The sequence below is a fragment of the Thamnophis sirtalis genome, unplaced genomic scaffold (assembly GCF_051295495.1).
Source record: "Thamnophis sirtalis isolate CommonGarterSnake01/CBP01778 unplaced genomic scaffold, rThaSir2_p1.2 scaffold_7, whole genome shotgun sequence".
In the NCBI taxonomy this organism is placed as follows: Eukaryota; Metazoa; Chordata; class Lepidosauria; order Squamata; family Natricidae; genus Thamnophis; species Thamnophis sirtalis.
Window position 1 is genome coordinate 23,199,904 of NW_028261387.1, and position 27,670 is coordinate 23,227,573.

At 37.3% G+C, this 27,670-nt stretch overlaps 2 protein-coding genes across 2 annotated transcripts in view; one reads left to right on the plus strand and one right to left on the minus strand.

Annotated features, from left to right (window-relative positions):
- Positions 1-3,803: 3,803 nt before the first annotated feature.
- On the minus strand, positions 3,804-8,376 carry LOC106548167 (E3 SUMO-protein ligase KIAA1586). Its single transcript, XM_014065497.2, has 3 exons — positions 8,079-8,376; positions 6,363-6,608; positions 3,804-5,900 (listed from the first exon to the last, which is right to left on the minus strand). Exons 2-3 carry the CDS (start codon positions 6,592-6,594, stop codon positions 3,961-3,963), a joined length of 2,172 nt encoding a protein of 723 aa, XP_013920972.2. The 5' UTR covers positions 6,595-6,608; positions 8,079-8,376; the 3' UTR covers positions 3,804-3,960.
- Positions 8,377-8,514: 138 nt separating this feature from the next.
- ANKRD13C (ankyrin repeat domain 13C) overlaps positions 8,515-27,670 on the plus strand; it is a 29,158-nt gene continuing 10,002 nt past the window's right edge. Inside the window, exons 1-10 of the mRNA XM_014065504.2 lie at positions 8,515-9,108; positions 15,222-15,263; positions 18,484-18,588; positions 19,618-19,703; positions 21,233-21,278; positions 23,252-23,318; positions 24,382-24,526; positions 24,884-25,015; positions 25,524-25,685; positions 27,292-27,371. Of these exons, the coding sequence (XP_013920979.1) occupies positions 8,745-9,108; positions 15,222-15,263; positions 18,484-18,588; positions 19,618-19,703; positions 21,233-21,278; positions 23,252-23,318; positions 24,382-24,526; positions 24,884-25,015; positions 25,524-25,685; positions 27,292-27,371 (1,229 nt within the window). The 5' untranslated portion in view covers positions 8,515-8,744. The remainder of the gene's footprint in view (positions 9,109-15,221; positions 15,264-18,483; positions 18,589-19,617; positions 19,704-21,232; positions 21,279-23,251; positions 23,319-24,381; positions 24,527-24,883; positions 25,016-25,523; positions 25,686-27,291; positions 27,372-27,670) is intronic.

A 27,670-nucleotide genomic window follows, 5' to 3' on the forward strand; every position in this document is an offset into this window, starting at 1 on the left:
TCTAATAATCTAAAAGAAATAGTGTGTCACATTCCACCCACTTAATAAATGTATTGTTGTCTACTTAGGAACAAATTTACCAACTAAAAATCAAATCTTGCCCTTTTCTCCTGCTTTTAAAGGCAGATCGATCTGTAGAAATCTGCATGTTACTTTTCTTCAGGAATATTATATGCTGCTAAAGGCACAGAAATAAAAGTAATAGAAGAACATTTAATGGGGGTTATCACTTAGTGATGCTTAAGTTCTATTCATTTCAATGAAACATTTGTTCACATTAGTTTGCATATGCCTGGAGTTGTACAAAACCATTATAAAGAATTAATTTTACTAGAAACCCTGTGAAGCCTCTTTAGGATCACAAGTAGTGCAGCCATTACTATTCTATGCATGCGTTTGGGCCAAAAGATAGTGACCAACACTCCCCTCCCCTCTATCACATATGATTAAACTCAGACATGTATAAAACAACTGCCAAGGTAGGCTGAAATATTATTCATACCTAGTACATTACACTGAAATGAGTGGGGTTCCTGAGCTGATATATATTCTAGGATTGTACTACAGTATTAGTTTTAAAGATCTGGTTTGAGATGATGAGTCAAATTTATAATTAGGTTTTCAACCACTGATCTTAAAGTGGGTTACAATTAATTGTATCTGTTTCTTTGGAAGTAAACTTCATTAGATCAATGAGACTGTCTTTCGTGTACACATCTACAGGTAGACCACAATTGAGCCCAAAAATTTCTGTTGCTAATTGAGACATTTGTTAAGGGAATTTTGTCCCATTTTGTGACTTTTCTTGACACAAATATTAAGTGAATAATTGCAGTTATTAAGTTAGTAACGTTAAGTGTCTGGCTTTTCCATTGACTTTGCTTGTCAGAAGGTTGCACAAGGTGATCGCATGACTCCAGGACCCTACAAGCCATCATAAATATGAGTCAGTTGCCAAGCATCTGGATTTTGATCATGTGATCATGGAGATGCTGCAATGGTTGTAAGAGTGAAAAACGATCCTGTCACTTTTTTCAATGCCTTTGCAACTTTGAATGGTCACTAAACGAACGGTGTAAGTCGAGGACTATCTGAATTGCTTTATTAATAAAGCCACAATGATAAAGATATAATGGGGCAGATTCAAATTGGAATTATTGAAAAAAATTGTCTCAGGATAGTTTGTGATAGTATTTTCCAAAAGGTAGTCCCTTGGATCAGTCACAGCAAAATTAATTACTATTAACTCCAGACCTTGGCAACAGCCACTGAAAAATTGTCTGGCATGAGCCAAGCTTGATTTTCTTCTTTAGATTTCAAAAATGCAGGAAGCAACAGTAAAAAATGCCATTATCTCAATCAGGATCCAGTCCATAAATAATGTAGGACTACATTTTAATTGTGTATTAAATAACCTTTGAGAGAGCACAGTTGTACTCTTAAACTAGGTAGGTTAGTTGCCTACTTGAAGTAGGCCTAAAACACCTGTGGTTGTTTGGGTATAGTTGGTATGGAAAGGAGGCTTCAAACGCATTTGAAAAAAATGTCTTAGCAACCTGGAATAGACTTCTATAAAGAACATGAATGGTCAAAGGCTATAGCTAGTTTCATATTGCAAGAAAAGATGTTTGTCAATAGAAAAACGATAGGAGCTTGATTTGCAGCAAAGAAAGTAGAGTTCTTTTCCAATTTCTGGGAGCCTTTATTTTTTTAATTATTGTTGAGCTGAAGGGAGTTTCTTAAGAGAAAGATTTAGAACTGATTTATAACACAAAACTGCCTTATGTCAGGAATTTTAATGTACCTTACAGAGACTATCATATTTGATGGATCCTAAGACAAAGAGAATCATATTCTGGCAACAGAGATTTGGTATCAAGAAAAGATCATTTACGAGTTACTCTCTAACCCCGAGCCCAAGCTGAGCCCCTATTGGAGTGAATGATATTTTTAATTCTATACTTGGCATCTTAAAATGCATAGATTCCAGGAATTAGCAGAAGATGAACATAATTACTTCATATTTTAAAAATCACCAGAACTTCAGTGAACAACCTAAAGCTTTTATAAGTATCAGTTTCCCTAAAATTGCATAGCTGCCATGGAAAGACAGACATGTTTTAGGTGATACATGCAGGTTTCCTTCAAATCCATATTATTGCATAGTTTTATCAGATAACTAGAATTTACGTATGTGTTAGTTATCAACTTCATAAAGCTGCCTGTCTCACCAAAAGCGACAGCACAGCACACACCCATCGGATAAAAACTACAAATATAAAAGCAACAGACATAAAAATATAGGTTTCTACATTAAAAAATAAATAGTATAAAACGTATGTATGTATGTATGTATGTATGTATGTATGTATGTATGTAACTCAAGTGTTGAAAGGAGGCATTTAGCAATGGGTTACTAAACACTTTTTATCTCGAGGATCAAAAATAAAAGTTCTACTACTGTTGAAATGAGGTGTTGCAATTACAAATATAAATGTTTTCGGCACTTATTATCCTCTTTGTATTGTGGTTTTTAAAAAAAATAAAATCTGCTGTTCTGAATGAGTGACAGTTCTGTAGGGTTGCCAACCAAATAGGAAACCAGCAAAGGTTTTCATACCCGTGTGTAAATGAGATTTCATTTAAGGCTTCTTGGAATAATCCTAAAATTTTAATTCTTAATTTAGGTACTATCCCATTGTATATGCTCTGGTGGGCTGTTACTTAGCAAAAGAAATATAAAGCAGACCCAGTTATTGCATCTATTTGCTGTCATACACTAGTTTAACAGGAAGAGAAAATTATGTGGGAAATTATATGTTGAATTAAATCTTTCCTCAGGAGTTTTGGGCACATGCATGCTCAAAAATATTGTATGTCTCATAAAATAAATTATGAGGGAAGGAAGGTTGAGTTTTAAGTCTGACTATTCTGATGTGAATCTCTCTACATTGGCTGACTCATATTCTAGTCTAGTGTATGTATCAACCAGCAACAATCCCAGCTATTCTGCAGTTTGTATAATCAGGAAACTGAAGATTTCATCTTATTTGAACTCAATATTATAATAGGACATGAATGTTGTACTCTAGTTTTTGCTGGATTTATTTCAGAATGAATTATTAAGCAACACCTGCCTATCACAGGTTCTTAGGAAGAACTCATAAGTGGACTAAAATGCCAAATCCAGTAATAATAGTGGATAGGTGTTTAAAAATGCCAAACCCGAACATCTGGCTGACCACATCAAACCATAATACATTGCATTAAATTTATATGTTGCTAAATTACCAGCAATTCTGGGTGGTTTACGACGATTAAACATTAAAAAAAACCAATACAAAAAGTAAAAAAGGGCATAAGACAAATGAAGAACGATAGCCAGGAAAAAGGGGGGGGCAGAAAAGAAATGGGCACCCGTCATCTTCCAAAAGCTTGGGTGAAAAAGCCTTAAGAGTTAGAGAGACATATTTTAGACATTTAATCATTTTTATATGATTTTTTTTTTTACATTGGGGGTCTAATACATAGACTACATACCAACATTTACTTCTGGCTGTTGTCAAAAGACAACCTAGTGCAATGAGTTTGCTTAATGACCGTGGCATTTGCTTACAACCACCAAAACAAAGGCTGTAAAATTATGCATGATCCACATGATGATCAACTTAACGACCAGCATGACTTACAACTATAATTCTGGTAGTCATGTTGATGGCTACCTGCAGTGGTGGGATTCAAATAGTTTCTGCCCTAATGACCGTTTCAAGTATTAAAAAAACATACACCAAAAGATAGTTTATTATTTCAAGCATTTAATACTTAAATACAACAATTAGAGGTACACAAACTAGATTATAAGACTTTTAAAATATTAATGAAATAATCTTAAACAATACCCAACAAAAAGCAATAAAACTGTGATGTGAGGTATTTCCATATTGCTTCTTGATTGGTGTCCTAACTTGCAATTTTCTTTGCTCTTATCCGAGCATTATTGGCTCTGTGATTCTTCCTTAACCATCTTTTCACTGTAGGAGTAGGATCCCATTCCTTTGGAGGTTGGCCGATTAGACTAATAGTCATCATGTTTGATATGTTAGAAACAGTTAGGCGACTTCTCTTCCCTGAACATATTATGTTGATCTTTGAAAAAATGCTTTCCACCTCTGCTGAACTTACAACAATTGTTCTGATAATATTTTTAGCTCTTTGAACACTTTCCGGAATTGTACGCCTCCAGGAAATATTTAACTCTATTTCCACAAAATCTTGATAATCATTAATATCAATTTTGTGATTAAAAATGTCATTAAATTTGTACAATTGGCATTCACCGTCATACCATGGAACACATACTTCTTCAGTATTCCAATAATCTGGGTCCAAAAACTTGAGAATTTGTAATATATTACTGTCTTTAAACTGGTTACAACTTGCGTTTAAATATTCGCAATCCATTAGTATTTTTTCCAAACTCATTACGATGTTTTCTAAAAGTATTTCCCGAGGAAGTCTGACAAATCGCTGATTTTCTACAAATTTTATATTTTTGAAGGTTTCTGAAGTAATTAATTCATCAACTTTTTTTTCGTATGCACCCATTTCCTTTCCAAGCACTTGAAATGCTTTAATAGATCTTATCATGAGTTTTTCAGCTTTTATTATGTCTATATCTCTTGCTTGCAGTGCATTTGAGAGAAAAGAAATTTCATTTAAAATATCAATCATCAAAGCCAAATCAGTTATAACATATATATTCTCAAGACGGGTAGCCATACCCAAGTACTTTTCATTTGAATAAAAATAGTCCTCTAACACTGGAAAAGCGTGCCACACAGCTAGGATTGATCTTAAAGTACAGGCAGCCCATGGTTCCAAAACTCTACCAATCTTTATAAGTTCAACTCCAAGTTGTTCAGATATTTTGGTAGGTTCAATTTGGTCTTTATTGGACTGATGAAAAATAGTATGTATCTTATCAATAAATGTTTTAAAATTATTTACTAGCTTTATTTCTTTCATTAAATCATCTAAACCAAGATGGAGGCGATGGTTTAAACCATGCCATATTATGATGTTTGGAAACTCTTTTTCTATCCTAGTGGTCACTCCAGATTTTATCCCAAGCAGACCGCAGGTACCATCAGAGCAAAATCCTATTAAATTTTTTTCTAGGTAGTTCTTAGCAAGCCCAACATTATTTAAACTTTCCATAACTGCAGAACATATTGTGTCTGCATCTTGTTTTTCCAATTCAATTAGCTCAACGAAAATTGTTGGCGATGTAACTGAATCCTCAACTTTTAAGAAAACTATAATAACTGGTTTGGAAGATATTGTAGAGACTTTGTCAATAATCAAAGAAATATTCAGATTATTTTCAACAATTTTAGTAAATATTTCTTTTTTAATTGCCTTTGCAATGAAATCAACTATTTTCACAACAGTTTTACGTGACTGTAACCCAATTCCCATATCTAATCCATTTTTAATTTGCACTTCTATCTCTTTTTGTATGTCTGAAAACGACTTACATTTTTTTGCTAGGCTGTAAACTGTATTAAATACTTTACTAGTACGTAAATATTTTCCATTCATCTTTCCTTTGGTCATTGACTCCTGCTCACATTGTTCTAAGTTCTGTTTACAAATGTTATGAGCTTCTGATGAAAAATGTTCTTTCATTTTTTTCCTTGGAGAAGCTTGTTGTATCTCTTTAATTTTGGAGTTATCATTTACTTCAATAATTGATGTGATGCTTTCTTCAGGTTGGAGTGGTTGTGCTTGTGACTGTTTTGTACCATCCAAGACCAATTCTGATACAACTGATTCAAATTTTGGTTTCTTATTGAAAAAATCTGTCAAATTCTGTTGCCTCTTCATCCTTTTAAGGGCCACTGCAAAAATAAATAAATAAATAAAATGTTTTAATATAATATTCATTTATGGACATTTAATACCCTTTATCAAAGATTACAAGATATTGTACAAAAACTTATTGAAAAGTTTATGCATTGACAACCAAGCAAGGACATGTAATAAAGAATGCAAAGTTTTATAATGCACCCTTTCCCTGAAAATAAGCCCTTTCCAAAAATATTGCAACACAGCAGCAGCCATGAGGTGACCATGCTTGCCGCCTCCTGCATCTCAAAAATAATAAGACCTCCCCGAAAATAAGACCAAGCGCTTATTCCAGGAGTCAAAAGAAAATAAGGCCCTATCTTATTTTCTGGGATACACGGTATTACAATCACCAGCAGAAATTATAGAATAAAGAATAGGCAGAAGAAAGAATTGTAAAAAGTAAGCCAACAATTGGGACAAGACAAAAAAATATTGTTTTAAGTTCTCTTTACCAATGTTTTCTGATGAAAAATTTTCTTTCATTTTTTTCTTTGGAGAAGCTTGTTGTATCTCTTTAATGTTGGAGTTATCGTTTTTTACTTCGATAATTGATGTGCTGCTTTCTTCAGGTTGGAGTGGTTGTGCTTGTGACCGTTTTGTACCATCCAAGGCCAATTCTGATACAATTGATTCCAATTTTGGTTTCTTATTGAAAAAATCTGCCAAACTCTGTTGCCTTTTCATCCTTTTAAGGGCTACTGCAAAAAAAAATTGTACAAGAACTTGTTGAAAAGTTTATGCGTTGTTAACAAAGCAAGGACATACAATAAAGAATGCAAAGTTTTATAACGCACCGTTTCCCTGAAAATAAGCCCTCCCCAAAAATATTGCAACACAGCAGCAGCCATGAGGTGACCATGCTCGCCGCCTCCTGCATCTCAAAAATAATAAGACCTCCCCGAAAATAAGACCAAGTGCTTATTCTGGGAGTCAAAATGTTAAAACATTAAGTTAAAAATGTTTTATTTTAATATATTATAATAATATTTATTTTTGGACATTAATAGCCTTTATCAAAGATTGCAAGATATTGTACAAAAACATATTGAAAAGTGTATGCATCAATAATCAAGTAAGAACATGTACTAAAGAATACAAAGTTTTACAATGTATTACTACAATGATCAGAGAAAAATATAGCATAAAGAGTAGGCAATAATTAGAATCAAAAGAAAAAGGGAAAATTGTAAAAGATAAGCCAACAGTTGGGACAAGACAAAAAATATCACAAAAATATGCTGGTACTGATCAAGTAGCATTGGAAGAAATGTCCATCTAGGTTCAGTTCCAAGTAGGGGAAAATACACTGGAAACATGGAGGCTGTTTGGAAAAATAGTTTAATAGTGGACAGGATCACATGCCTTGGAGTTCCTGGGTGAAAAGGGAAAAGATGCTGAAATTCCCTGGGTTTTATGCCCTGAACTTCCCGGGACACAGGAAGAGTATCCTGATTGGTTGCTGTCAGAGGTCACAGCTAGCTTTGTAGGTTGTCTATGTGCTAAGTTTGGTTGAAACATGGTGGGTGGTGCAATGAAATGGGATAATGTTTGTTATGTAGATTAGTCTGGCCCAGGCTTTAATGGCCCATTAACAAAGGTGGGAGAGGGACAGTGAGCTTTTGCCTCTCTTAGTTTCTACTTCTCTTTTTAGGGGAAATATTCTGCCCTGTTAATATTTCCTATTTTTCTAGGAGACGGATGGGCGCTAACTTCCTACAGTACAAAAAAAACCCCAACATGATTTGACCTACGGTATATAAACTACATCAATATCAGTATGCAGACCCTTCCCATTCTGCATCAAGTAAACGTTAAAGAAAGTTAAACAGTCTGGCAACGAAAAAACAAGATCAGAAACCCCCACCCGTTTTTTGAGACGCCAGACTAGCCTGCATTCAAAGCTAGATTGCAGCAAGCAAGGGATTGTAGCCTGGCCATTTCGGAGCCTGTTCGCCAAACTCAAAACAAAAGAAAAAAAACAGGTATCCGTTCACTTATATCACTGTTTCTAAGCAGCAAGGAACGACAAACTACTTGTGGTATCTTGATTAAGTGATTGTAGGGATCAGCCCAGGGAGTCTTAGGAATGACTCAAGAACAAGAAAGTTTCGTTATTTACGGCATTTATTTATTTTTTTAAGGAACGGGGGAGGGGGAATTGTTCGTACCTTGACTAGTAGTAGACCCGATTCTTCTGAGTTTTGTTTTCAGTCCGCCTCTCCTGTTGCAGCTCCACGCGGGGACTCCCAACAGCGAATCTGCTCCGATGCTCTGTATTCATTCGTTTGAGATGCCCAATTTGCTATTTGGAAACAGCGCACGGGGCCTGTAACTCCAACGCTCCTTTTTTTTCCGGCCGAACGCGGCTTTTCCACGGCAGTTCTTCGTTCAACAGCAGGGCGAAGAATCCGCTCGGCGAAGTTCCCGCGCTTTCCAGCTCCGCCCAGGCGACAGGCGTACCCCGACCGTTGCTCACGTCACCGACAGTTTCTCGCGCCGGAATTCCTCCCCGCCACTCATCTCTAGGGGTAACCGTCGTCTCGCGATACCTTTTGTGATCTCGCTTGTCCGAGCGCTCCGCCTCTCGCGAGATTCCCTCCGCCAAGATGGCAGCGCGGTCGAGCTGTTGAGAGCGGAGCGGCGAGCGGAGGAGGAGGAGGCGACACCGCTCGGCTGGATTCAGAGATTCTCCGCTCGCGGAGTGTCCCCGGCTGGGGGAATGCCGACGGGACGGGACTCGCCGCCGCGGCTCTGAGCGCCCCGAGCCCTCCGCAGCTTTTGCAGCGCCGTGTCTTCCCATCGTGGCCCCCCAACGCCCGGGGCCGCCGCTGGCGATGACCGGAGAGAAGCTGCGCTCGCTGCGCAAGGATCACAAGCCCAACAAGGAGGACGGGGACCTGCTGGGGCCCGGCGAGGAGGAAGCGGCGGCCGCGCCTGGGGGAGGCGCTTTCACAAGCGCCCGGGCGGGAAGCGGCAAAGGCGGCCGCGGCTCGACCCACCGCATCTTCAGCAACCATCACCGGCTGCCGCTGAAAGGAGGATCCGGCGGGGGCTCTTCCCTCGCCGCTTCCACCCCCGAGCCCATCAAGGCCCCCAGCGCGCAGTTCCCCGTGCACGAGTGCGTCTTCAAGGGGGATGTGAGGAGGTTGTCGGCGCTCATCCGCACGCAGGGCATCATCGGCCTCAAGGATAATCACGGTAAGGGGCCATCCTCGCTCTTCTCTGCTCCGTTTCCCCCTTGAAGGCCTTCTTCATGCGACCCGTGGCTTTGGGGAAGAGGGCTTAGTCGTGACCCTTTGATTCCCCTGGTTTGTTGGTAACCTTGCTGGTAGGAATTTTGCCTGTCCCTAATCTTCAATTCTCCATCTCCAGGAGAAACCAGGCGTCTGCCCTTAACTTTATTTGGCAGCACCAGTTACAACCGCCTTCTCTACTGTTCTGAATAATCAAATATAACTAATTCCTTCCAAGCTCTGCAAATGCTCCCACACCCTTCCTGTTATTTTGCCCACAAGCTTTCCACTTCTTTCAGATGGGGAGCTAGTACTTGGACCAGAGCTTTTTATCTCTTATTGAAAAGTATGCTGCTGAATTTTGATCTTGAGAATTTCCAAACAGAACCTTTTTAGGAACCTAATCTTTAATTCAGATTGTTCCTGTGCAATGTTTCAGATTATGACCCGATTATGGGCTATTTTAAATGTTGAAAATGTGATTAATTGAAAGGATTGTTTCTGACAAAAATACGTTTGTGACTGTGACTTTTGAAGAAGTAAAATTCTTGTTGAAAAATCCCAAGTTGCACACAACAACATTGATGGAGTATTTTTCTCCTTTAAAAAGAAAATATCATTTTATGATGTTTCTCCCTCCCTTCTAGACTCCTAACTCTTTACATTTATGTAAGTTATATTCTGTTAATGGAAATCAATTAATTACCTAATCATTGGTTTAAATAACTAAATGTCTCAAGTCCAAAGAGAATGTACTAACCAGAAATGTAGGTTTAATAACTAAGCCTTTATCATTCTCTTCTACAATATGTTTTTTTTTTACTGATCTTAAAGGAGAATATTTGTAGTTCAGGGTTGAGATGAGGGGTGATGATGTTACCTAGTTTGGGTAGTGAAATGTCTGCAAGATCAAGCTGGCAAAGCACCAAGGACAACTGATCATTATAAGGGTAACTTTGCAAGCTTCTTTGTACAGTTTTTCTCCATTAGTACAAATATCCTTTGTAATTCATCGCTGCCTAGTGTTAAAATGAAGTGTATCTGAGTAAATGGGAGACTTGCCAGCTGCTTTCCTAAATACTAACCATAAATAAATTCATAACAAATACTTGTGTTAGCAATATGTAACCTGTTCATAGGAAATGCTGCCCTTCTTGTAAGAGAATAGGAATGCAACCCTTCTGGAAAAAAAGAAAACCTTACTCCAGATATGTGTTAGTGTTACTTTTTGTTATGTTTTTCCAGCATAGTGATACCACCTTTCTTTTTCATCTCTGGTGAATTGCTACATTAGCTACTTTTTCAGATAGTGATACTGTCTTAGGAACCATGCTTCATTTTTAATAAGAAGCATTAAAAGTAAGTTGATTCTATAACCATTAATATTAACCTAATAGTAGACAATATGTGTAGCTCAGCGTTGAACTGTGACATTCTTGGTGTTCTTTGACCTTACTTGCTTGCAGACATTTCATTAGCCAACTAAGTAACATCAGAGCAAATGAATATGGGATTTGCTTATATATACCAGTAGCTTGCAGACTACTATCTATAAACTATCCTTCAGTTGGGGCTGCTGATAAGTTTTGCTCAGATTCAGATTCAAAAGAATTTTTTTAGAATATATATAAATATATGTTGAACCTCTTAGCACCTAATTAAATTAAGGTTGTACACAACATTTTCCTTGAGAGACCTGGGAAAGATTGTCCCACATGGCCAGCAGGTGTCTTGCAAAGGGTCAGGTGGGCAGGCCTCAGCAGCAGCAGGGGCAAGAAAACAGCAAAGGTCAACTGGAGCAGCAAAGCACAAGGCAGGAGCTTTGGAGTTCAGAAAGGCAAGGACAGTTGTGCAGCTGGGACACCTGAGGCTCTTCTCAAAATGGCTGTGGCTTTGTGTTGCATTACTGGGATAAACTGACCCTCCCAAATTGGCCTGCAGTTTTGCACTGTTCTACTGTGCTTCTTTGTGTACAGCTGCAGCTTCACACCAGGCTGCACTGCTCGGATGGCTGAAGCTTCCAGGGTTGGTTGCAGCTTCACACTGTATTGTGGCTCAGGGGCTTCTTACAGCCCTAGAGCTGTGGCATGCTAAGAAGCCCCTCAACTGCAGACTGGCAAGCAGCCCAAAATCACATGGTTCCATGCTTGCTGTCCCACAGGTAAGAGTGCTGGGCAGCCAAAAGGGCAGAGATGGGGAGTTGTGGGAAGTTGAAAGCAAGGCATTCTTCCTTACCTTGGAAGAATTGAGGCTCAGGGCTGAGAGGAACCAAGCCAGAATACCTCAGATTGATGTGGGTTCTTGGGTGGAATTTGGTATTTGATTAATGACAACGGAGAGTGCTGTCACTAAACAATATAGTCATGTGACATTGCATTTTACAGCTATATTGCTTAGCAATAGAAATACCATTCTCAATTACCATTATGACTCAAAGATTATCCGTATAACTCATAAACCATCCCACAGGTTTTAAGCAGAGACTGCAAATTAGGAAGGAATAGGTATTATATGGCACGTGGCTCATAGATCCTCTTCTGACCACCTTCCATAACCCTAAATTAAATTTATTTGAAGAAGTATATGTTATATTCCAAATTACATATCTCTAGTATGTTCTGTACCTAATAGACATTTTAAATTACCTATAACATTTGTGGGTGAGAGTAGACAACCTTTAACACTCCCAACTTGCTAAATTACAATTCTTAACAGCTCAGGGCAGCATGAATAATATACTGAAGAATGTTGAGAGTTATAATTTAGGAAATAATTGGAAAGCCACAGTTTTCTACCACCTGGTAAAGAAATCTGAATTGTCTCCTATGTGTTCAAACCTCACCAGGGTCAAAATACTCTAGGTTTTAAGGTTATCAGTAATTGTTCTGGTTGACTTCTGGCAACTGCCTAGCCCAGGGGTCCCCAAACCCCAGTCTGTGGAGTGGCACCAGGCTGCAGCATGCCAGAAACCAGGCTTTGCAAAAAAACAAAGCCTCATCTACAGGACGCAGGCAACATGCAAAACCATGCCCCCTTCGGTCCATGGAAAAACTTCTCTCCATGGAATTGGGCCCAGGAGCCCAGGGGAGGCACTGGCCTGGACAACCCCTTTCAGTTTTCTTGACAAACGTTTTTGGAAGTGGTTTGCCATTGCCTCCTTCCTAGGGCCTGTGAAAGACTGATAGGCCCAAGGTCATCCAACTGGCTTTGTGTCCAAGGCAGGATCAGAACTCACAATGTCCTGGTTTCTAGCCTGGTGCTCTAACCATTACACCAAGTTGGCTATCAGAAGTTTCATCAGTCAGTATTCAAGGGATAAAGCAATTATTCCTTCTCATGCCTTATTTTAAATGTGACTTTGCAATACAGATATGAACAAGAATAGAATTGTCACCACTTTTTAAGACTTTTAAAGCATTACATTTGTGTTTTGTATGATTGTGATGTGTGCCAATACAAAGCCAAGGCAATGACACATTAGAGCAGGGGTGTCAAACTCGATTTCATTGAGAGCCGCATCAGGGTTCTGTTTTATCTCGGGGGCTGGGGTAGGCATGGCCAGCTCACCATCACTCGTGTTGGGAGCACCTGTGTGGCCTGAGAACTCTTCTAGTGAAAACGGGCTCCCGAGCCTATTTTCCGCTGCAATGACCTCCTGCAACCCTCTGCCAGCAAAAACAGAGCTCAGGTACAGGTGCAGTTCTTGCGAGCTCCATTTTCGCTGGCAGAGGTTCTGTGGGCTGGTCCTTCGCTGTTTCCAGGATGGCTCTGTGGGCCAGATCTAAGCACCCTGCGGACTGGATCTGGCCCCTGGGTCTTGAGTTTGACACCCCTGCATTAGAGGAAACACTATACTGGTTTCTTTTAGTTAATGCACAGAACTTTGCATCTGAAAATTTCATTAGAAATTTTTAGTGGCATGTAAGCCCAGTACTTAATGCATGCTTAACATCATGTATATTAATACTTTCTGAAATAATCAAGGTTGCCAACTTGAAGCATATTTTAATATGCTAAATTACTTGTATATCTTCCTTTTTGGGGTAAACAAAACATAATTAAATCTGGAAAGAGATGCTGTTATACAGCCTTGTAATAATAAGTACTTTAAAATTGCAGGCTTAAATTCATGCTATAAATTTATAAACCTGTAGCAAAAAGGATTGTAACATTATAGGAATATACCTTCACTTTGCATGAATTTTCCACATGCTGAGTGTCCGTACTAAAAATATAATTCTTGCATTTAACAATTTCAGTATATTTTTTAAAGGTACTGGAGATATTTTTCTCCAGGTTTGTCTTCAGTGTTTATTGTATTTCAACAAAATAGGTAAGAGTTTACTTCTGAGTTGCTGAATTCTCCAATTAAAATGCAACCTTTATAATCTGATGGCAGGCTTGTTCATATATTAAAACAGGTCTTCCTGTAGCCACAGGCATGGTTTGGTACAGTATATCTTTACAAGTAATAGTGCAAAGAGAGTTCATCACTTGATTAGACATGGTAGATGGAGCAAAAGGAGTATTGAGAAGGAAGAATATAAGGCAATGAACTTTGTATGAATAAAAATCTACTTTGTGTGATATAAAGTATTGGAGATACCTCCAATTTATCAGATTTGACTCCAGCTAGTAATGGTAATAGCTTAGTATAGTTTAACAAACATTGTATTACTGCCATTTAATCTATTTCCAACTTTCTGTATACCATTTTGTTACATAACTCAGAAAAGTACAAGTCTGCTAACTGCATCAAAAATTATATTGTTGACTTATTTTGTGTATATTACTGTTCCAGTTGTGATAACACGTGTTGCTTAGTTTTATGACTCCCCCCTGTGATTTTTCAGTTTTTTCTTCCTTTTTCCTTTCTTTCCCTCTCACCCTCAGTCATAAAAACCAATGTTGATTTTCTCTTGAACGTAATTGCTAGATGCATATCAAATTCTTTGCTCTTGAATCACAACTACAGAAAACAGCATACCTTTCCATGTAATTTTTAATTGTTATGCATAGTTCTTACTTAACAACCCATTGCTTCGGGAATGTTCAAAGTTGTGTCTGATCTCACAAAAGTTGCTTACGACCCAGTTCTGGAATTTTGATAGCTGCACATACCCCCATGGTTATAGGACCACATTTCAGATGCTTGGCATACAGTTCATATTTATAGCCCATTCCAATGTTCTGCAACCACATGACCATGACTTACCGAATCATCATCTGGTTTTTTGCTGGTTTCCAGCCGTTTTAGCTGGTTTCTGGAAAAATAAAGACATAGAAATAAACGAATTTGCTTAACAGTTGTGATGTTTACTTAACAGCTGCTGCAAAAAAGTTAAATTGGATCCAGTCGAGTGGGTATCTTGACTTATGACAGAAATGCCAGGCTCCATTACAGTCCTAAGTCAAGCACTTTTTACACTTTCTTTATTTTCACTTTATTTAAAACATTTCTTTGTTCCATGGAGGTTTGTGTAGCAAGCTATAGCTTAATTTCAGATTATTTTATTGTGCCTAGTTTGTAAATTTGGATTGATTGAATGAATAAATACATCGTTTTGGAGGGAGATTGAATTGTGACTTACATCTATGTGATAACACTAGAGACTTTCAGACCTCAATTTAAGGTTTAGGCCAGATTTGTGTCTCCTTTCTTAACACTTAGACTTATATATCCCTTCATAGTACTTTTTCAACCCTCTAAGTGGTTTACAGACTCAGCATATTGCCCCCAGCAATCTGGGTCCTCATTTTACCCACCTCGGAAGGATGGTGAGATTTGAACTGCAGCTAGCAGTCAGCTGAAGTAGCCTGCAGTACTGTGCCACCTTCTTCCAGCAACTCTCCTCCCTCATTTTACAAGATTTTCTCTTGTAAATTCCTAACTATAAAAATAATACATAAATAATACATGGATATATTGTTTTATTAATTCTGTTTACTTGTATCAAATTAAAAATAATGGCTTGTTACATATCCTCTAAATAAAATTAGGATAATTACTGGTAGCAGGTTATTTAACTGCACTGAGTAATATTTCAGTTAATTTAACTTTATTTTTTTTCTTTATAGGGAATACTCCTTTACATCTTGCTGTAATGCTGGGGAATAAAGGTAAATATATGCATATATATATATATATTATTTATGATAATGTATTATGTACCAGTTAACCTCCAGAGACCAGATTTTTCTTTCCTTAGCTGCTAAAGCTTAGCATATTTTGAATTTGCTTGAAAACTGTGCTAAAATGAACAACAAAAGAATTGCTGTCTATTGTTTTTCTACTCTCAACTACCATATTTTTCAGAGTATAAGATGCTCCGAAGTATAAGACGCACCTAGCTTTTGGGGAGGAAAACAAGGGAAAAATATCTGCCTCTGCCTCCCAGCAATTTGCCTCCTTCCAACAAATAGCAAACAGTACAGACAATGTACACTTTGTAGTGTTACATTTCAGACTATATTTGTACAGATGCTTTTAAAATTGATGTGCTTTCTGGAAGTATAATTATTCTCTGCTATTTAAAAGAAGATACAATAGCACTGGGCCTCTTCAGATCAAGCGTTTATTTTAAAAAGCTTCTTCATTTTGTTAAGCTGTCTAGAACAATAATAAAGCAGTCTTTAAAAAATAAGTCTAATAATTTGAACATTCTATAGGCATTTATAGTTATTGACTTTCCTCCTTGCAGCAAACAGCCTGATTAGTACAAGAAAAAAAATCTGCCTCTGCCTGCCAGCAATTTGCCACATGGAGCAAACAGCAAGTTTCAATTTCTTTCAATTTCTCCTGATCATCAGCTGTTTCAGGCTGCAGAGATTACTATAGCTTATTGCAGCCTTCCCAAGCCCCTGTTTGCTGCAAGAAGGTAAATTGCTGGGAGGCAGATGCCAAAGGGTTGGGGCTGGTAGGTGAGTGGGTGAGGCTACATTCAGTGTATAAGACACACATAAATTTTCACCCTGTTTTAGCAGGGAAAAGGTGGGTCTTATACTCCGAAAAATACAGTATGTTTAAAAATTTAAAAAAATAGCTATGGGCAGTGAGTAAGTAACAGAAGAATAGTGAAAGTGAACATCTTCCTTTTCTGTCAGTTATTTTCTATTAGGGAAAAGAAGTAGCAGCTATGTGTCTTGAGTATGTTCATTCCGCTCAAAGGACCCTCCTGATAAAGTGCAATGCTGCCTTGTTATGTTAATTAATAGCTTTATGGCTGGGAAATATTTTATTGTTCTTTTTTTATTAAAAAAAATTGTTGAAATGTTTTAGAAATATTCCGACCTTTAAAAACCATAATCTATCCAGAGAATCTGGATGTTCAGAGGTGGATGAACACCTCTGAATGAATTTGTTTATGTATGAATGAGAACTATGACTGAAAAATAAAAGCTATTCACATTTGGATACTCTCTAAGGCAGTACTTCTCAATTTTGGCATATTTCAGATGTGTGATCCTATTATTAGAAACATAGTTGGCAATTCCAGCCACCTTCAGATTTTATAATAAAGGCATTTCTGCTGAAAATTATAATTCAGTCATGCCATTCACTTTTATCTAAATTAAATCCACTTGGCTTCAACTTTGTTATGCTTAATTTGAGTTTATGGAAATCACTGATATTTAATTAAACATTTTCAAATTTATTCTATGTGGCCGATTATTCTATAATTGAAGATTACATGTGCTTTAGATCTACTGATTTATTGAAAGAAGAAAATAAAAATTAAGACTCTACTATAACTTTACTTAAAATTACTGTGCAGATATATATAATTTTGTATAAGCAGGTAAATAAATAAATTTTCATATTTTTAGTAGACTTCTCTGTGCAGAGAATTTAAACCAAGCATTCAGTGGGTACTTTTATAGTTTCATGGCAATTCTTTTGCTGATGTTTTGATTAGCTTGATAAGTGTCCATTTAATTATGGGATCCATTCATGGCAAGCAATTTTATGTTGCCCATACTGAATTTTTCATAAAATATTTGAAGCTTATTAAATTGGTCCTACATTAGGTCATTTTTTGGCTTCTTAAATTTTTTTGTGACATACTGCATGGAACTTATTAAACTGTATATTACAAGCATTGAAGTATTGGGTAACCTCCATGTTTCTTGCATCTTTTTTGAAAACAAAAGGCTTCTAAAGTTCTTTTTTTTTAAATACAGTGTTGCACCACTCCTTCACATTCTCTCCCATATTCTTCATTACAGATTAAAATTGCTTGATCTAGTTAAGAATTTCTAGCATTCTTTCATATTTAATTAGAAAAGCAATATAGGATAAAAGAATGAAACTATTTTAAGTTGATTAAGATAAAGATATTCTTTTAAATTGTGTATAACTATAAATGTGTTATTTATTGTGTTTTGCTGGCCCATAAAATCAAGATATTAGTATTAAACAGTTCTACAAACTCAGAGTGACTGTACTTTACGGACATTAGGTTCAATCCCACTATGTATTCATGCCTGTTGATCCCATTCTCTTTTAATCTTGGGACATAAATTGAGAATGAAATATCTTTTAAATTGATTTGACTTCCTTGCTGATTTTGCAATAGTTTCTAAAATTATGCTATGTTCACTACACTATTACAGGTTCTAGATTTTTTTCATATGTCAGTTCAACAACTGCTTCAAATAAGGTATCTTATTCTATAGCTGGTTTCTGGATCACACATTACGTCGAAAGAATATTCAGTTACTGACTATTGATTAAAAGTTATTTTATTCATCAGACATTTCCATTATTAGATTATGGAGTGAAGACAATTCCCTCCCCCCGCCCAACCTTCTTTACTTCATCTTATGTAATTATAATCCATCCCTTCAAGGCAAGCGTGGTAACTTGTAAAGAAGAAATTCTGAAGTTTTTGTTTTCATACTGTTGACCTTATTAGAAAGTCTTCCAATCAGATTTAATCTTCCTGGTGGTAGAGTTATTGAATTGGGTTAAGAAGAAACTGCCGTTTGCCCTGTTGGAATCAATGGAAAAAGTTGATACGATGGAATGTAGTAGTCTGGATTCCCAGGAGGAAGTCCAGATTAGTACATTCCAACCGAGTTACTCAGGACAAAAGCTTTGATTCTGTTGGAACCAAAGCATAGCTAATTTCTTTTGATTCAGCCCACTGTGATGGGAAATCCACACAGTATCTTTGTATAGCTTGTACCAAAACAGTAACTCAGAATGATTCAGAAGCAAATAGTATCCTCCATTAATTTAACACATAGCTCTATTACAAGAAATTGGTTGTTTTTATTTCTGTGATTTGTTAATGGAAACTTAAAATTATATTGTTTTATCTAATGTAATTTATTACAGAATGTGCTCACTTGCTTTTGGCCCACAATGCTCCTGTAAAAGTGAAAAATGCTCAGGGATGGAGTCCTCTTGCAGAAGCCATCAGCTATGGAGATAGGCAAATGAGTAAGGAAATATTTCTCTGGTTTTATGTAATAAACCTATTTAGCCTTTGAAGAAACAATATGCAAAGTATTGGGGAATTGAGACCTTACTGTAACTATGAAGAAATTAAGAACAAAGTACAGGTAGTCTTTAACTTATGACTTAGTGCAGAAGTGTCAAACTGGTGGCCCGTGGGCTGGATGCGTCACATGCAGGCCATGCCCACCCCAGCTCCATGAGGGGGGGAAAAGGTCATGATTCGTCACATGACAGCAATGAGCCGCTGCGAGTTTGACACCTGTGACTTAGTGAGTGTTTTAAGTTACAACAGACTCCCCCCAAATACTTACAACCCAATTCTGAAATTCCAGTGAGCAGGACAACTCCCTCCCCCCCAGTCACATGACCTACATTCCCAATCTAAGCAGCCATCCCGTATTTATGGCCATTTGCCACAACCTGCATTCACATGATCACGATTTATGTTTTCATCAAATCCTGTCATTTAATTTTTGGTTTTGGCAAAAATGCCCCTTAGCAAGCACAGGGTTCTTTTAATAACAACAACCTTTGCTTAATATTCGCTGCAAAAAAAAAAAGACCATAAAATTGGGTCATTAATTTGATTATTCTCTTGTCATTGTCACAACCTATGGCCAGAATGAGCAGCTGTTGTAAGTTAAGGGATACCTGTATATCTGTAGATCTAAACATGCATACAGAGAAAGAGTTAATAAAGATTATGTTAAAATTCAGAGTATTTTGACTTTTTATTTTTCAAGAAGTCAAGTTAGTGGTGTGATTTATTCTGCTTCCAGATTAATTGCATGAAAGTGAGACTGTGTGTGTATATATATATATATAAAATTACATAGCTCAAATCCATACCATTAATAGAGTCTTTTGAAGAATGAAATCTTTCCTGGTCAGTAAACATCATTTAGTTGGTTCATTTCTAAAGCAGATATTTTGTTCACTATGTTTGTTAGTATGTGCTTCTTATATGCAATTACAATTCCATGATTTATGGCTTACAGTGAATTGATTTAGTTACAGCACTCCTAAGAAAACTGAAGCAACAGTCTAGGGAAAGTGTTGAAGAAAAGCGGCCTCGATTATTAAAAGCCCTGAAAGAGGTAAATTAAATTAAATGAGGATTTTAATCAGAATACTGTTGATTTTAATACTGTGTTTCCCCGAAAATATGACAGAGTCTTATTTTCTTTTTACCTACAAAATATGGCTTGGGCTTTATTATGGGGGGGAGGGTTTATTGCTTTGGGGTTTCTGGGCGGCTGCTCTCTTGCGAGCGGGCTCCCAAAGAGCCGGGCACAGCCTCATGGGCGAATGGCTGTGTTGCGCTGTTGCCGCAACACAACAGCCATGAACCACGCTCACGAGCAGCCACCTGGCAAACTCCCTTTGGAGCCGGACACAGTGCCATTCACTGACCTAGGGGTACCGCCAAGCCGCGTGAGCGCCTGTTTGCTGGCTCCCGCGGCTTGGCGCCTTCCAAATGCCAGTGAATGGTGCTCTGCATGGCTGGAGAGGGGGGTTGCGCGAGCAGTTGTTCCACTCTCGCTCACCCACCTCCCAGCCTCACGATGCATGGCCCAGCTCTCATTACGGAGCCAGGGCACCTCCGCCACTGCCGCCATCCCAGCCTGGCTTTTTCTGCGGCTTCCAACTCGAGTCAACCATACAACCATAGAGCGTGCGCCCAGAGTTGCCACTGCCGAAAGACTCGGGTTGGAAGCCGCGGAAAAAGCCAGGCTGGGATGGCAGCGGAGGTGCCCTGGTTCCGTAATGAGAACTGGGCCATGCATTGGGAGGTAGGTGAGCGAGAGTGGAACAGCCGCTCGCGCAACCACCCTCTCCAGCCGTGCAGAGCATCATTCGCTGGCATTTGAAAGGCGCCAAGCTGCGGGAGCCGGGTGGCAGCGAACAGGTGCTCACGCTGCTTAGCAATACCCCTAGGTCAGTGAATGGCACTGTGCCCGGTTGCAAAGGTTTGGGGGTTTGGGGGCATTCATTTTCAAATACTTTTTATGAGTATTGCACCTACGCATACAAACCAGCTAGTAGCTCACAATAGACTTTTTGATATGAAAGTTACAGTGTTCCTAATTAATTCTTGCATTTCTAAATATCATTTTGCTCTTTGGATTTTGCTGCTGATCTGTAAGTGAATCATTATGTCGCAGTAGTATGGATCTTTAGAAAAAAAATGTTGCTGTAGTTGTATTATACTTATGCCTGCAGTAAACACCAGGAACCAATAAAAACCTCGTTAACCATTTAAAGCCTCAGGAGAAGATGCAAGTAATATGTTCTAATTTAATTTGGTTTTGGTTTTAGTTGGATTATTCTAAATGTTAACAAACTACATATTCAGGCCTGTAACTACTCCATCTCAGCCTATATAGTATTGTGATCCTGTAAATGATAATATAAAATTAAATCAGCTGTGGGAAAGCAGAAGCACTTTTGAATAGTGATCTCTTGTAATCCTAACCACATGTGATTTGCACATCATAAAATGAAATATCTTTGTAACATAATAGGATAAGTAAATTAATTACATTTTGATGTGTGTGTATGTATGTATATGTTATATCTATATATCTTACAGCGTATTAAGTTTTAATCGACAGTATTTCTCCAGCTAGGTGACTTTTATCTTGAACTTCACTGGGATTTTCAAAGTTGGGGTAAGTTTTTCTAAAATTCATATGTAGAGTAATTGATGACATATCATCAAATTGTTTATGATTCCTAGCGACTATATATATAGACTATGGAGAGATTAAAAAACTTAATAGTATTTCTCCAGAAAATAGTTTTTACTTAGGAAGGTGCAAATCCATAAAATATATTTTTATGTAACTTTATATGAGCATTTCATCACATTTATATGAACCATGGTGGCAAAGAATGCAGCTTTGTAATTCTGACTGGCTCAAGATTGACTCAGTCTTCTATCCTTCTGAGGTTAGTAAAATGAGGACTCAAATTGTTGGGAGCAGTATGCTGACTCTGTGAACAGCTTAGAGAATGCTATTAAATATTATGGAACGGTTTTAGTGCTATTGTGTGCTTCTGAGGCATGTTAGATATAGAACATCCAAACACCATTATTTGTACAATATGTTTAGAAAGTTCTTGTATTTAATATTTTAACTATATATATAATACATTTTAAAGACTATAGTACAGGGGTGGCATTATGTGAGGTATCGGGACTTTTTTTCCCCTTTGCTAAACTAGGCATGGGCCAGGACATGGCACATCCATCCCGCGGGCCACGAGTTTGACAGCCCTGTTATAGTGAATTATAAAACTGCTATAGCATTACACTAATGAACAAAAGCAGCACAAGTGTGATTCCTTGCTGAGGAGCTCCTGTTCTGCCATCATGTGCACGAGAAAAGAGCCTTGATCCGTGGAATTGTACAGAGGAAAGCTTCCACCAAACTTCAGATCCCAACTATAGAAAGTTGTGGTGAAACTTTCATGTATTTCTTCATGATATGAAATCACCCTTCAGACCAGGTATCCTAACCCTGGCAACTTTAAGATATGTGGACTTCAACTCCTTCTGCTAGCTGGGAAGTACTGGGAGTTGAAGTCCACTCATCTTAAAGTTGCCAAGGTTGGGAGACACTACTGTAGACAGTGATGCTTTATGGAGGGATTCCAGACTGAGCAGGTGCTTAGGGTCTTTAAGGACTAACTATTCAATGTTTGTTTTGATGTTTAATTTCATGTTGCTCTTTCTCCTAAGCATAAGTCTAATAAGCTATAGTTGGGATATATTTCTCCCTTGATCTGACTTAAAAAAGAATTCTAATTTGTGTCATCATCTGTTCCTTGATGATATTATTCTGTGTCTTGAGCCCTCAATCATAGATTGGGAGCAGCCCCTCAACATGTCTGCTTCACCCTCTCTCTGGTCTTTTGAGTTTCTTGGGCCCTCACGTACAGTTTACAATTCAATTCCCCTTCCCATTTTCCATATAAATTGCGGTTATATCTGTATCCTAACCATATTTTAATCCCCACTCCTAGCTGTGGTTTAAAAGCTATGTGTTAAAAGCTCCATTCCTATTAATGGAGCAAGAGAGCCTGCTTAAGGATGCTGACAAGAGAGTAATTTTTTGAGTAATCGGGGAGAAAGCCCAGCGGTCTGAAATATATTCCTAATGTAATCAGTCAATGATTCTGCATTGACCCAATATTGTAAGAGAATTTGTTTGCTGAAAGAAAGAATTGTAATTATAATGTTACTTTTAATGCATGACATTACTTTGAGAGTTCAGAGAGTGTTTTGCAAAGTGATTAAATGCATTTTTGAGACCACTACTCAAAAGCATCCAGAGCAGATCTGCAAAGCAGCTGCATTGAAATTTGAAAGGCTGCAGTGCTTTGATCCTTTAAAAAACAAATGGTCCATGCAGTTCTCCTTTTAGTATTTTATTATTTCTTGCAAACACAAACTAAAAAGGGTTTTGTTGCTTTGTTATGCAGCATATTTGATGTCTTAAAAATGTAACTATATATCAGTTTGAATTCCAAGAATTTTGGTTGGCATGGGACCTGTAATAAAGCATGTTAGCATTATTGTATATGAATTGATACATTATAATGACATTCAGTAAAATTGTCTCATTTTTGTCAAATTCAGTGCCTTTACTTTCCCGAATCTTGCCTTCTGATGCATGTAAAATATACAAACAAGGTATAAATATCAGGTAAGAATATTCAACCTGCATTACACTACAATAATTTATCATTTTGCTTTAAAATGTTAATAGATATTATATATTACATATTAATATATATTGTTTCCATATAATTTATTGTAATTAAGAGAAGCAAATATTAACATTTTTGATGGGGAAATAGATCATACTTAACAAGTTCACCAAGATTTTGATTAAAATTACCTCCATAATTTCTGTAATGTTATGAAAATATTGATAAATAGAAATCCTCAAGAATATCCTCAAGAGCCCATGATTTGGATTAATTTCATGCAATGATGCACCAATGACAGAGACTGGGAACACAATAATGTATAGAAAAACTACACTATGCCATTGGCCATGAAACTGGTATATTTTCAAAACAGTACGTATTCCTATAGCAGAAAATGATCAGAGAAAAAAATAATACACTAATCTAAAAACCATCAAGGAGGAAGCCATCCCTCCCATCAGACTGGCAAGGCAAATGACTACAGGTAGTCTTCGAGTTACAATCACAGTTTCTGCTGCTAAGCAGGGGAAGGTGCTCAGTGGGTTACACTCAACAACCTTTTACTTTGTTAAGCAAATCACTGCAGTTCTTAAGTGAATCACATGGTCATTAAGTGAATCCAGCTTCCCTCGTTGACTTTGTTGGAAAGTGGCTGGGAAAGTTGCACTTGGGGATTGCATGACCCCTGGTTTTCTGCAGCCATTGTAAATACATGCCGGTTGCCAAGCAGACATGTTTTTATCATGACTATGAGGATGTTGCATTAGTTGTAAGTTCGACGACCAGTTGTAAATCACTTTTTTTTCAGCACTGTTGAACAGTCACTAAACAAATGGTTCTAAGTTGGGGACTACCTATATAAATATATAAAATAACAGCAAACTTCCCTTTCTCTAGTGATGTTATCTAGCTGGATAATAAAATACCCCCCCCCCCAAAAAAAAACCTCAGAGAGCATCAAGAGTCTAACAATGTATTCTGTTTAACTACAACGTCTGTATAAGCAGTATAAAGGTCTTCCTCTCTCTCAGTTCTCATTTTGGAATATTTCTGCAGGCTTGACACAACCCTCATAGATTTTACTGACATGAAGTGCCAACGGGGGGACTTGAGCTTCATTTTCAATGGTGATGCTGCACCCTCTGAATCCTTTGTAGTTTTAGACAACGAACAAAAGGTTTACCAGCGAATACATCACGAGGTAGGTGTGTTGGTTGGAGCAACTTTAATTTGTAGCCTGCTTGGCAAAACTTGAATTCTTTCAGAATTCATTTGAGAATCTATCCATGTTTTGTTAGTTATAATTTTCCCCATTCAACTTATTTTAAATTTTGATTAAGGGTATTATCATTTTATTGTTGGAGTTTTGCTGGTTAATTATCACTGAGGAGTCCTTGGAGATTGCATCAATATGTAATAATTTACATCAGTAGAAGACATGGCACATATCTCCTGCCAGTAGGCAAAAATTATTAAAAACAAATTCAGTTAGCAAGGAAAATGCTTATGTTTAAGTGTTTTGTTTCATTTAATAACATTCAATTTTATACTTTGTTAGGAATCAGAGATGGAAACGGAGGAGGAAGTTGATATTTTGATGAGTAGTGATATTTATTCAGCAACATTATCAACCAAATCAATCACTTTCACACGTGCCCAAACAGGATGGCTTTTCCGAGAAGATAAAACAGTAAGCCTATTTCTTATTCTAAAATCACCGTCTATTTTATATTACTATGTCAGTAATGGGGCACTAAGGCAAAGAAGAATGAAGTCACTTGGACTATTAGTATGGCTCCTTTGTTTAATCTCAGAAGTGGAAAAGTCTTAAAAGATTAAGAGAGGCTGGAGAGACCAGGATGGGCAGCCTTTTCATGCCTGCAATAAAAACAGTTTCATGTTTTAGAAAGGTGAAGACTTTAGCAGCTGTACCAATGATGCAGATCAGACAAGATGCTAATCTTTCTTTAATACTCGTATCTCCGGATTTCAGGAACACATTTGCACATTTGGAGGCAGCTCTTCAAGAAAAAAACAAAACAATTTGCAACTCTTATGTAGCCCTGGACCAGCAGCTTGCCCACCCTGAATATAGATAGTGAATAGGAAGGCAATATATATATAGGAGCTCTAGTCTTCTTAGCAAATACTCTGTGTATGCTTTTGCCCTTAGGTTATTTCATTATTTTTTTCCCCAGGAAAGAGTGGGAAACTTTTTGGCAGACTTCTACATGGTTAACGGGCTTGTTTTAGAATCAAGGAAAAGACGGGAACATCTCAGTGAGGAGGATATCCTCCGGAATAAGGCTATCATGGAAAGCTTGAGCAAAGGTGGAAATTTGATGGAACAAAACTTTGAGGTATAGTTGAAGATTTCTTAAATTGCATGCTAAGCATAATGCTTTTTAAAGTCAGTTTTGAAATATTATTCTGAATGTTTGATGGTGGACATAAAATCCACCACAGCAGCCTTAAATACTGGGAAGCATTGCCTTTCATTTGTATATAGGTAGTTCTTGTTTAGCAACCATAGTTGGGATCAACGACTCTGTCCTTAAGCAAAGGAAGTGTTAAATGAAACTGCTATAGTACTAATGATCGTACTTCAGCTGTCCTTTGCTTTATACCTATAAAGGTTAGACATGTGACTGTTGGTCATAAATTTACTTTTTCATCACTATCTTAACTGCAGAAGGTCACTAAACTAGGCAGTCACCAAATGAGGACCACCTAGATGAGTTTGCATTCTGACAGTTTCTTGTGCTATCATGTTTCTGAAACTTCCTGAGTTTCAGGGATCATCTTTGGGAAGCAAAAGTCTTGAGACTTCAAGAGGGACTAGACCTAACCCCGTGATCTGATGCCAGCTTAGCAGTTGTTCATTTTGTCATTCTCCATATTTGTCACTGAAATTGAGAAACTTTCCTTTTGTCTTTTTGTAAAGGAGGGCTTATTTGATATAATTGACATAGAATGGTGACATTCGTTTTAGTTGTATAGATTTTTAAATTTTATCCATAGATATTTTTTTATGCTTCTCAGACCCTCCTTTAATTTGTTTTGTCCAAATAGTCTGGACCTACCTCAGGTGTATTACTTGTTTCCACACCTCTCAAGAGGTATTGTGATACTTCCTAAGCTACTTAAATATTAACACAATATTATTAGCATCTTTAATGTTCCACTGTAAGTTGTTAGTATTTTATCATTTTCCACCATGTTAGTTCTATACATGTACCTGTTATTATAAATGATATTTTTCAAGGTCAGTTAAAAATTAAAAACTTGGCTTTTCACAGAACAGCTGAATAGTAGACTTAATGCTAGTAACATAAAATAATAAATGATGTTTCTAAAACTTGAATGACAAACTGTAATAAACCAAAATAGTGAGTTGTCCAATTGTTAGTCATATTCTGTTGGGAAAAGAATACCAAATCCTATTGACGAAAATTACTCCTCTTAGCATCAGAAATGATTAGTGCAAGTTTGGAATGGCTTACCTGCTCCTTAGGTGATGTGGGGTAGAAAATCTCTTACGAAATAAAAATAGTTACAAAATTAAAAAGTAATATCACTTCTGTATTTTTTTCTGAGAAAAATGATTTTCTTTTGGAAGTATATTATTAACATTATAATATAATGAATGACTACAAGAAGTGTCTTTGAATAAAATAACGCTGAGAGTCAAAAGTATGGTCAAGCAATCCTCTTTAAAGATGTCTTGCTCCTCATTTTGGTCTTTGGGCTGTTATTTCATGCAGTATAGTCTAAATTTCTACTTTAGGAAGTATGTCACCTTGGTCCACCAGAAATTATTTATTGAGCTTGTGGTGGTGTAACTTTAGACTGGGCCACCATTTCAGACAGACAAGAGTCTCTTCCTCTGTGGTGGAAAGGTGTTATGTCTGTAGTTTAGAAAAGTGGTAGTTATTGAATAAATTCTTGTGTCTTTTCTTTAAAAAGCCTGTCAGGAGACAATCTCTTACCCCACCACCACCCAATACAATTTCATGGGAGGAATACATATCTGCAGAAAATGGGAAGTGAGTATTACTGCAATATGCATATGGTTATTTATTTATTTAGCATGTAGCATATCATACCTGAACTGGCAATATATATTAACACTTCATCTAGATTAGTAAAATATAATAAAATATAAATATTAAAAAGATCTATGTTCAAATACCAATGTTTAGGCTATCTAACCATCGGAGCGCAGCATCGTTTATATTTTTTAAAAAAACAGGTAGTGGACAGTATATGCCCTCAGCTTACAGCGGGTCACGATGTGATCTACAGTTTGATGTAGCACCCTGCCATCACACTGAGGGGAGGATAC

Excerpts from the sequence above, each read along its gene's own strand:
- LOC106548167 (XM_014065497.2), bottom strand. The coding sequence starts at position 6,594 with ATGAAAAGGCAACAGAGTTTGGCAGATTTTTTCAATAAGAAACCAAAA. Across the intron at positions 5,901-6,362 it reads TTTTTCATCAGAAAACATTG|TGGCCCTTAAAAGGATGAAG; the intron begins GTAAAGAGAACT and ends TTATTTTTGCAG.